The following is an 11,552-nucleotide window of genomic DNA, read 5'->3' as shown; positions in this document are numbered from 1 at the left end:
AGCTGATTCCTGGAGCCGCAAGAGAGGCTTTGCCTGCAGAGCTCGATGGTGTCTGTTGTACTCTGGACTTTGGCTCGTGGCAAGGTGAATTTATAAGCTTGGGGTGGCTTTTGCACAAGCAGCAGCCAATGGGAAGGCAGCAGGAACAAGCCTTGGAGCCAGGGACACCTGGGTTGTAGCTCAGGCAAGATATGAAATGTCTCAGACCATTGCTGATGCCTTCCATGGCCCCAGTCCACGCACTGGGACTGGCTGAACTTGACACAGGGGTGGCAGCTCAGAGGCTGGAACAGCCTCTGGCAAGGAGCATGGAGCTGTCCCGAGTGCAGGTTTCACACAAAAGGAATGCTGTGCAAACAGGACTTCCAGCAGAGCATGACGCTGAAGACACAGCTCCTTGCCTGGAGCTGGAGATGGGGAGAAGTGAGAGCCCTTCAACCCTTCCAGCCACAGCTCCCCCACTGGGGAGTTGAGCTCCTTTCACACAACAAGAGACATTAACCTGATGTTTTAAAAAAGCAGAGCAGATGTGACCCAAAGCAGGTTTACCTTGTACCCACCAGCCAGAAAGGCTGGACTGAACCATGGAGGAGCCCATCAGCCTCTGTGCTCCAAGGCCCTGCTCTGCATGGCCGAGTCTTCACCTGGACTGTGCTCTCCCAGGGAAGGCAAGCAGAGTGCAAGGGGCATCAAAGCTACGCTGGGGCCTCCAGGCAGTAAATGAAACCAGGGAAGCTGCGAGGAGGGAAGTGGGCACTGCAAGAGGTTTGGGATTGCACAAGACAAATGTTGCACGGGCTGGTGAGGAGCAGGATCTGAGGGGTGGTGTGGGGCACAGGCAGCACCACAGCAGCCACTCATCGTGAGCTCAGAAGTGTGGTGTGTGATGGGTTTGGCTCCTCATGGCTTCGAGGGATGATGTGCTTGGCACAGCTGTGTAGGCACACCTGGGGCTCCTAAGGCAGGGAAAATTCGCTCCCTGCCTGTTACATCTGCTGGCTGAAAAAATAATTGCCAAAATTCACAAAGGGACACCTTTCTCCATCCTGGGTGCTCCTGCACCTGTTCCTTCTTTGTATCACGTCATGCCCACTGTCACTGGCAGGTAAAAGGTGTCTGCAAGGACTGAACTACTGCAGTGGACATGAGTTAAGGGCTGCACCAAGAGCAGTGATTCACGGTGACAGAAAAGCCACAAATTGTGAAGAAGCATCACAAAATAGGAAAATCAGCTGAATTTCAAGGGAGAGGCAGGAAGCAGATTTCATTGCCCTGCAATTGCCAGCTCCAAGCAAGAGACACTCGGAGCAGCTACTGCACAGTGGCCTGGGTACCAAAAAGCAGAAAACACCCCCACAAACCACCACTCAAAAGCCACAAACTGCCAGGGAAGAGCTGGACCTTGGACCTGCAGTGACTGTCAGCTGGAGGAGCAATGCAAACACTGATTACAGCCCACATCTGTGGCCAGGGAGAAAGGGAATGCTTCCCAAGCAAATCATCCCTCATGGCTGCATGAGGAACAGGAGGGTCAGATCCCTTCCCAGTGCCAAGGCCAGCAATCAAGCTAATCATCAAACACAAAGCAGTGCTCTGTACTCCAGCACTCTCCATGCCTCATCTCATCTTCTCACTGCAGTCAGTCTCTGATGCCTCATGAGATTAATAAACAAACAACTAAATCAATACAGTCATCTCAATCCCTGCAGGCCACAGGCTGTGAACAACACAACTTCTGCCTGAAAGAAGTATCAGTGTGGAAGAGATGCTCTCAGGAGAGAAGTCCTGCACCCCAGCTCCCAGCTGTCCAAAAATTAACACACACGGGAATGGTTGAGCAGTGCCATGGCAAATACTGAGCAGGTCCTCCCTTCCCACAGCTTCCTTATCATCTCAAGCATTGCCAGATAGCCTGAGCCTCCCTAAACCCAGGCACTGAAGGAGTATTTTCATTCTTCATGACAGGCTGGGAAATAATCTGAGCTTATTGACTTGACACGGGGCTGCTCTGCAAACATCAGTGTCTGATGGGCCTCGGGCTCTGCAGTCCTGTCAGCAGGGAACCTCAGCAGAATCCCTCTGCTGAGAGAGGCCTGTGTATGAGAATGAAAGTAAATTAGGTCTGAACAAGATTAACGGGGATTTAATTGAACTATGTGAACTGGAACTCCAGTCACGAGCTACTTATCCGCCTGTCTCAAGGGACTGCGCTGCTGGCACTGGGGGAGCACAAGGTGCACTGTGAGCATGGGACAGCTCCAGGGGACAGCCGTGGCCACAGCTCTGGAGATGAGCATGGCCAGAGAGGCAGAGCTGCTTGACTGTGATCAGAAACAGGGGAGAGAACTCCCGAGTCCCAGCCATGTTTCTCAGAGCTGAGGCATGTCCTGCTGAGGGACAGGAACTCCGTGACACACACCAGCAGAGGAAATCCAGCCCTCAGCCAGCTCCTGACTTTGGGTGGCAGAACAAGGTGTGGCTGCAGAGGTGCTGTCTACTGGCAGATACCTGGAGACAACCTTTGAAAACCTCCCCTTCAATAAAATTGACTTAATGAAGTCTCCAGCTCCCTTTGGGATGTTAATTACAAAACAGCCTGGAAAAAAGTGCTTGAGAATGAAAGGAGTCACCACACTAGTCCTTCTCGGGTTTGGTTTTCTGGTGAGAGAACCAGCAGATACTTGCCACAGCTTGGCTACCAAGAACCAACACACACTTGCCAGAGCTTGGCTACCTCACTGGTCTGTCTCACTGCAGCCAAGAAGAGCCACCAGGCAGCCCCATGCTGCAGCCATGCAAACCTGGGCTCCTGAAAATCAAATCCCTTTTAGCAGCCTGAATTCCCTCTAATCCCCTGCTTGCACTGTTAACAAATGATGCCTTTATTGGGGTTACCCTCATGGGAGCTTTAGAGCCCCTCATGGGGAGCAAATTGATTTAGTCACTGGCTGGTTTTCTCTTCTTTCCAGAAAGGTGAAGCAGTGTTAGGAGCTAGTTTGCTACTCCCAAGTCAAGCACAGATACAGATGCACACATGCCTGGCAGTATTCACTAACCAATTTCTCACAGATTAAAGGATCTGAAAGGATTTCCCTTAATGGATCATTTCAATGAATAGGTTATTTATGTTCCTATAGTCTGGGAGCTCTGGCAGCTTTCACAGTGAATGTGAGGGAACAAGCAGCACAACTTTAAACACAGGTATCTTTTATAACAAAGATTCTGATGGCATTTATTACACATTTCAGGACAAACTAAAATACATGGGTTATTGGTAATCTCTACATACTCTAAGTTCAGCAAACAAGATAATTCAAATAGGTATAAAGCTGTCAGGAATGGACTGGAGAATTTATCTTCATCCCTCTTCCCCCCCAACAAAACCAAACCCCAACATCCATGATTTCTACTGAGCTATGAGTGAGCCAGCCTGCAAATAGCTGGATGTGGACATTGATGTAGTAGCTGCTATTTCAGGTACCAGCCACACAGTGCCCACTGCTAACTGGTTCTGAGCTGCAGAACTGACTCTGCATTTTGGATAATGTGTAAAGCATTAACCCCCTGCTTTAGGTAACCTGCAGAAAGCTAGAATTTGCATAAATCCATTCTCATGTATTAAAATGGAAAGAGTGATCTGCAGTACCTACTGAGGGCTTTTCTTTGCCCTGCAGATCAGAGACAGAGCACAGGTCCATCATGGAAACTCATGGCACAACACTGTTCTTTGTTATTTGCATGGGAACTTTTTGTAATATTTCTTTGTACTGAGAACTTAACTTTAGAGTGCTTGTGTCTCCTATGCTTTGTTCTGTCCTCCTGGTACTGCATTCATGTAGCTCAAAAAAAAAAATTAAAAAACAGAATTTAAAGCAGAACTCCAAGCTGGATTTTAAGAAGTACAACTTGGTGCCAGCATTCTGGCTAAGGGCATCAGAGAGCCTGGAGCAGGGAAGTCAGAGTCACACTGGTACTGGGATCCATCTGTCACCCCCACACCAGCAAGAGTGAGCAGAGGACGTGGCTGTTCTCAGCACTGATGGTTTCTGTAAATGTGCTGTTCACCTGCTGTTAAAGAACACACACCTGGGCTCACCAGGCATTTGTGACTCGAGGTTGGAGTCTGTGTATGCAAAGAGGATCACAGACTTGCAGCCCTGCCAGGGAGAACCCCTCCTTCAAAGCTGCTCTGAACCCTGGGTGCGCCTCAGAGAGCAGGTTCTCCTCCCCTTGACTCACTCCTGATCAAACAAACCAAGATGTGAGCTGGCATCAGGAAGCTTGAGCTGCTCGACAGAGACTCCGTGGCTACGTCACCACCTATCTCCTCCAGTCCTGTCTAGCCATATTTAAATCCAATCCTGGATTGTCCCTGGGCCTGGAGAGCCAGAGCCTGAAGGAACACAGAGTGTCTCCTGCCATACAGTCAGGGTACACAGCTGGCCTGCCACCCCTTGCATCTTAAAATACCACATCTCCTCAGGCTGAGAACATGTTCACCCTCAGGAGGAACTCGGCCAGAGGAGATGGAGCAGACTGTGGCAGGAAGGCTGGGAGGGATTTGCAAGTGCAATGATCCCCAGCTGTGCTGAAAGAGGGCCCTTGGTCAGGGCTCAGCCAGCTGGCAGCAGGGTTTATCCATGGCACAGTGAGGCAGGGCAGGCTGATACACCACCAGTGCACCATCCCCAGACTCCCACCTCAGCAGCTCTTCTTCAGCACACAGTGCCTGGTTTTCCCAAGCTTCCAAGAACAACTCCCATAGCACAGGCATTAAATTCTGCACCTTCCAAGTCAAATTGTTTCCTGATTCTTGTAGTCACTGCAATCCCCACCACAGCCTCAGTTCCCTCAAATGTACCTGCTTTCAAAGGTGGGAATAGAGAGGAAGAGTGCATGGGTGGGGAACAAGAGGAAGCGACGCTGGGGAAATGAAAGCTTTCATCTCCACTAGTCTGGAATCTGGTGAGTTATTACCTAAAGAATTAAAGAATATGACAAAGGCATTATGATTAAGCCATAATGGTCCATTTGATCCCTCTGCCTTCAAAAAACACAACACAAACCGGTATCCAAAGTAGCAAACTCATGCTACACTTTCCACAAGGACTTCACTAGAAATCCCAGCCAGCACGGAGGAGCCAGGCCAACAGCCCCCTCCACCCACCAGAACTGGAAGAAGTCACTTTAATGGTGACTGACACATTAATCAAGTTAAATGAAGTCTTGGATATGTGAAGTTCTCTTTGCTTGTAAGAAATCTACGGCAGAACCCCAACCCTTCCACTCTTCTCCCTTGCCCCTGAAAAGTAAAAGATGGCAATGCCAGAAAACCATTAACAGAGTTAGTTGCTTTGATGCTGTCTCTGAGGAAGCACGATTATAGGTGGTTATTTGGTCTTTGGGGGCTCAGCAGTCACACCTCTATCGTTTCTTTTTGGTTTCCTTCTTAGGTTTCTTGCTTATCTGTGGAGCAGCTGCCTTTGGCTTCTTCACCGTCTCTGAATTCTTAAGCTCAAAACTGTCCGAGTCCTACAAGAATCAATTAAGAAACAGTTAGTAACTATTTTCTTACCCTTTGCTAACAGGTTGCTTTGGGGATTCAAGTATAAACCAGAGGAAACAAGTGCTGGGTATCTGTTGGAACACATTGATGTCAAACTGAGGCCACATTTAATGAGACTTGAGCAGCATCATCTCTGTTCCTTCTGCATGTGCTTTTTGATGAGTGTGAGTTTCTGCACAGAAACAGCTTGTTACCAGAGATGCCATGAAAAGCTTAAATATCTAAAACAGGCTTTGGAGAAGAAAAACTTTGAAGGCAAGAAGAAAATCAACACTAAATGAAAACTATTTGAATTAGGAAAAGATAACATATAATCATCAGGATGCATGGAAATAGTCAGCAGGCATTTCTGCCAAACATTAATCACTATCATGTGCAAGACAAAAAAAATATTCCCCAAAGTAGCAGTAAGAATATAAAGTTCAGAGGCTCTAAAATCCGAGGAGGGAATTTCAGGCAAAGCTTTCTTCATCTGGACTAACAAAATACTGAGATGTGATGCTTGTTTCCTTCAGAGAAGATGAGAGATAATATTGCAGCCATGGGAAATAAAATCTAGTTATCTTGTGAAAACACAAGGGAACAGCGCCAGTCTCCTCTGAGAAAGCACACACATGCAGATTGCCTCCTTTCATTAAATGCATTTGAGTATAAATATTGCTTTAGCATCTTGGGTTCTCTCAGCCTGAGTGTGCCAACTGGAAAAGGATACACAAAAAACGGCTGAGCGAGACGTGCGAGTTCCAAGCTCCCAAGCCAGAACTCCAGATAATGGAGGGGGAGGCAGCATCTGACAGTGTCCTTTTAATCAAAGAGCTTGCTTCAAAGTCTCTCAAGTTACTGGGCTATTACATCTCACATCTGTGTGGCTTTCCAAGGAAGGAGACTTGGCTGGCTTTCCACAGGCTGTGCTCAGTGCACAGGGAGCTGCTTGTTACTCAGGGATGCAGAATGCTGCTGCCATAACGTGAACACTGCTGCCTTCTAATGTCCAAACCAAGGCAGACTTCAAAGTTTGAGGCTCTGAGACAGCAAAGTTCCCCAACACCCTATCAGATTCAAGCATCATTCTAAGGATCTGGAGGGGCAGCCTGTGGTGTTTATGGTCTTGTAAACAAGTCATATGGACAGCACATCAAGAGGACAGTTTATATATGGAGAAAATAAAAACTAGAGTATGCAAACATCAAGGCATACTACAAAAATGAATAGTAAAAGGTCCTTAAGCCTTATCATTTTAACTGGGGGCTGGTCTCCAGTTTCTCACTCCAGACCAAACATCTCGCTCTTTTCAACTTTCAAGAATGGGTTTATCTGTTATTTCTCAAAAATTTACTGGGGAAATGATGGATTCTGACAGACAGGCACGGGTGGTGGCAGAGTAACAGTGCAAAGGTTGGACTCAATGATCTTGGAAGTCTTTTCCAGTCTGAATGATTCTAAGATTCTAAGACTTGCAATGGCACTGCATGGTGTCCAGCAACTGCCTGTTTATCTCCCTGCTGAGAGCTGCAGCTCATGTGCCAGGACAAGCAGGAGGGAGCATGACCCATGGCAGGACAGCATCACATCACACCAGCAGTTAAAGGTGGAAAAATTGGGTCATGAACTCTATCCTTCAATCCGTGCCTCATCCTGAGGCATTCCCTTCCCGCAAGAGGTTGAAAGTTTCCAGGCTTCTTCAGCACAGGAGGGAGCAAACATGGAAATAAAGAGTCTGAAAACAGAACTCTTCATGCTGAGTTGTTACTGAAAATATACCATCAACATGTGTATCAAAGCACCAAACTTGCAGCCTGATCACCTTGCAGCACTGAAATACCTGTCCCCAGCACCAAAGCCATTTTTCTCTTTAATGGAAAAAGCCAGGCAGATGGGGACATCCCTCAGTCTAGAGAAACACCTCACATCAACCTTTCCCTTTCAACTTCTGTGCCAACTCCATCAAAGGACCCTTGGGCACCGGATGGGAAAGCAGTCCTGAAAACTGCTTTCCTCACCTTTAGGATATACTAGAAATTCCACCTGCATCTTGGTTCCAAAAATCACACACAAACTGAAGCCCAGAATCATTTCCTGAAGGCAGGTCCTGCAAAGGGGATGTCCTGCCTGGCAATTAATGAAGCAAATCAGCAGCAGGATGACAATATGGGCTGGCACAAAGCCTTCTCTTGCAGCCAGGAACTGCACATGCATTTAGCACCTTGTCAGTGCTTCAGGTTGCTTTTTTCACTGATATTAAGAGAGATCCTGGCTCAGATATTTGTTCCTGACTTTCCTATCTGCTGGTAAATCACAAGACAGAAGCTGGAGGTGGGAAAGCCAGAGGGAAGGAAGGAGAATGAACAATGAAACTGCCATCAATCCCAGGGACAGCTGTGTTCTCCATCAGCTACTCAACATTCCCTCCCCTGCTGTTTTCTCTGACTCTGCCCATTTGTATCAATATCAAAGAGCACTACTTACTGTCTTGTGGGACTTGGACACGGGCAGGATGATGGCAAGCACACAGATCAGCTGGAAAATGGCTCCAAAGAAGAGTCCATAGCGTAGCACATTCTCCATGAACGTGGGCTCAGGGATCTCAGGTGGGGAGAAATCCAACTCTGCAGCCATTGTCAGTGCACCCTTCTCCTCTACTGCTCTCAAGAAAACTGGTTACTGCAAGGGGGAAAATACAGAGCAATTTTTTGCATCATCCTTTCTGGCATTCACTTTGTTATCCACAAATGATAGACTCCCTCATGGAGTTTTGAAGATACTCTTGATCTACTGGAGCAGTAACAAAAAGGAAAAGGAAAGCTGTGTTTAATTTGGGTATTTGTCTTTTGTCACCTACCTACAAAAACAGCCCTCAACTGCTGGTATGAGGCCATTTGTGGGTGAGGAGCAGACAAACAAAATATGAACCGTGTTCATGAAACAATAAGGGAAAAGCTTAATAAGCAAGAATATATTTCTTCCTGAAGTTGATCACACATGCAAGGTGATTACTACTTATTTTTACTTATATTGTCCATGTGGTCACAGCCTTATTGTTTTAGATGCTGTACAAACCCAACTACTCAAACCACACAGAAGCAGAGCTGCTGAAGGCAGAGGAACGAGTTATGTGTATAAATTTAAGTGTGGCTTTAGAGGCTGGTTACACTAAGCCCCATATAACTGAAAAAAAACAGTCTCACAGGTAGTTTGTGGCAGAGCTAAATATTGATCTCCTGGGTCCCAAGCTTCTCAGCCATGAGACCATCCTTCCTTCCTCCCTTTATCTTTTGCTAATGGAGTTGTCAATTTTCTCTATGAATGAGAAATGGCTTTTTACAACAAGGGAGAACTCTTCTGCCAGAATTGCTAGAGTATGCCTCAAGAAGTCCCCAGAGGGAAATCCAATTAGTCTGAGATGCCATCACACTCAGCTGTGATTAGTGCCCCACTCAGTTTTCCTGACCTGGATGATCCCAGTGTGCATTCCCTGGATCAGCACTGCTCACTGATAGTTACAATTCTCTGTACCACTAAACCTTGGGTGTGACTGAGTTTGTAGGCTGAGTTTGCCTCCTAGGAATTATCTCCAAAGCAGGAGCTATCTCTGCATTTCTCAGGATGGGAGGAGATTGTTACAATCTGCAGATGTGACCCAGTCCAGAAGAATGGCGAACGTGGCATGTAATTCCAGAGAAGTTATAGTTGATAAATTTGAGAATCAACTCAATGCCATTGCACAAGAGGCAACTATCACTTGGTGACACACTAAAGGGAGAGGTATATAAATTACAAAAAATAATTATTTAGTTTTCATTCAGCTGAAATACAGAATGTTATTTTGAATTTTAAGGCAGGAGAACACTTCCAACTGCACAGACTGCCAGCCACTGGAAAAGAGAGACTGTGGAATTCCTGCTACCAGTGATTCAGAAGGACAGATCAGATCAGCACTGGCCTGGGATGGGTGTGGGTATATAGAATTCTGCCTTTGAACCAGGAGATAAGAACAGGTGACCTCTCGAGGTCCTGTCCAGGTCTGTACTTCAGTAAAAGAAATAGTTTCAAATTCTGATTCAAGCTCAGTCAGCAAGGGCTGTGTGGGACCTGTACATGAAGCCAGGACACACACTGACCCAGGCAGGCTCAGCCAGTCCCAAAGCTGCTCAGTGCTGTGAACAAAGCCTGCATGCATGTGCCTCATCCCAATTGCTTTTGCCTTTTAAATCACCTCTCCCGACCCACTAAGGCAGCACTTCCTAAGCAAGAAACAGAATCACCTCTGAGTTGCATTTATCTCATCTGGTTATCTCTGGCAAACATTATTGCTGCCTGCCCCGTCCTCAAACACAGCAGGAAGGGAAGTTCCTTCATTCCTCACCTGGAGTTTTCTCAGGACAAACTCCTGTTGATAATCCTGATTCACACACCTGAAACACAACACAGAGATAAACAGGAAAAGGAAACAGATACAATGAAAACAAACAAAATCTCTGTCCTCATCTTCTACAACTCTCCTCCTTTCCCCTTTTCTAGCTCACCTCCCCTGAGGGCATTAGTAGTTCTCTAACAAATCCAGGTGCCATGACCAACACCAAGAACTCTCCTGCAGGCTGGCAGAAGCTGCCACCACCATCTGAAGCAGCATCCCATGAAACACGGTCAGAAAAAACCTGGCATTGTGCTCCAACTAATTGCAGCAGTGTCCTTGCTTGCTCAGGCAACCCACGCTCACACCATTGATTTTCCTGCCACCACTGGAGCCCAACTCTGTGCAAAATTCCTCAGTTTTAAAAACCTCCAGTGGTTCACACAATGCCCAAAGCCTCTGCCTTGCACCTAAACCAACAGGTCCCTGGATGGTGGAGCCTTCCTCCCTGTTCCCAAATAGTTCAGTTTCACCACTCATTCCTCAGATAACATCTCTTCTTCTCCACAGGCTGTCAACTGCCGTTCTCCTCAGACCACCTCACCATGGCCACAGTTAGCTTGCATTTAATGATCAATATTCCTATGTGAGACCCTGAGAGGAAGCTGCCCTTGCCCCCTGCAGTTATTGATGATCTCTGATACCCAGTGAATGAGCTGGAGGAGTGGGAAGAGCCTTCCTCTCCCCACAGAACCAGCCAGGGGCTCCTCAGGGCTGCACTCCTGCTTTGCCCAGTGACAGCACCAAAGAGGATGTGGCTGCTCCCCATGGCTCAGGACCACCCCTGTGGTAAATAACCAACATATTTCCAGGGTCAGGGCCATGCACAGCCAGGAGACACTCCAGCCTTTCTCCTTGCTCCTCTTGCTGCACTGTGCTTCCCAGCCGATGTCCTCAACACCTGGCACTGCATAAACAACTGGCAGAGGACAAAGCCACGGGAACAACTCAAGTAATATATATTAGCTTCTTCTTGGGGTAGAAATAAAGTACAAAGAAAGAATTCCGTCAAAGGACGAGGCAAAAAAAAAAAAAAGCTCAAGTCGGAATTTTTAACCGGCTCAGCAGGTGTCGGGAGGGAGCCTGGGCAATTTCTGCCGGCTATTGCTACCGCAGCGCTGAATCCACGGCCGAGCGGGGCCACGGCGTCCTCCATCCCTCCTCCCTCCATCCCTCCTCCCTCCATCCCTCCTCCCTCCATCCCTCCCGGGCCAGCCCCCCGGTGCCGCCCGGCCTCGGCAGGACCACCGAGCCCCCCCGGCTCTGCACTCGCCTCCCGGGGCGATGCTGGAGCCGCCGCTGCCCCGCGGAGCCCGGCCCGGCCCGGCCCCGCTCACCGCCCGGCCCGGCCCGGCCCCGCTCACCGCCCGCTCCGCTCCGCTCCGCCCCGGAACGGATCCCGCCCGCCCGGAGCGCTTCCGGGCCGGCCCGGCACCGCCCGCTCCCGGCAACAGACCGGGCAACCATCCCAGCGTCTGCCCCTGGCAACCGACTTGGCAACTGTCCCTGGCAACCATTCCAGCAACCATCCCTAGCAACCGCCCCGGCAACCGTCCTTGACAACCATCCCTAGCA

General features: G+C 48.3%; 1 protein-coding gene across 5 annotated transcripts; it reads right to left on the bottom strand.

Annotated features, from left to right (window-relative positions):
• Positions 1-3,204: 3,204 nt before the first annotated feature.
• Positions 3,205-11,447, bottom strand: MANBAL (mannosidase beta like). Of its 5 annotated transcripts, none has more exons than XM_030288522.4 (4): positions 11,342-11,447; positions 9,930-9,978; positions 8,033-8,227; positions 3,205-5,532 (listed from the first exon to the last, which is right to left on the bottom strand). In XM_030288522.4, exons 3-4 carry the CDS (start codon positions 8,180-8,182, stop codon positions 5,425-5,427), a joined length of 258 nt encoding a protein of 85 aa, XP_030144382.3. In that variant the 5' UTR covers positions 8,183-8,227; positions 9,930-9,978; positions 11,342-11,447; the 3' UTR covers positions 3,205-5,424. The 5 variants fall into 5 exon arrangements, with proteins under 5 accessions (XP_030144382.3, XP_041576141.1, XP_030144384.3 ...); XM_041720207.2 differs by having other exon boundaries at positions 11,251-11,371; XM_030288524.4 differs by having other exon boundaries at positions 9,930-9,979; positions 11,326-11,354.
• Positions 11,448-11,552: the final 105 nt, after the last annotated feature.

Source organism: Taeniopygia guttata, chromosome 20 (genome assembly GCF_048771995.1).
Source record: "Taeniopygia guttata chromosome 20, bTaeGut7.mat, whole genome shotgun sequence".
Classification (NCBI taxonomy): Eukaryota; Metazoa; Chordata; class Aves; order Passeriformes; family Estrildidae; genus Taeniopygia; species Taeniopygia guttata.
Note: the sequence above shows the minus strand (reverse complement) of the source record. Positions and strands in the feature narration are given on the sequence as shown.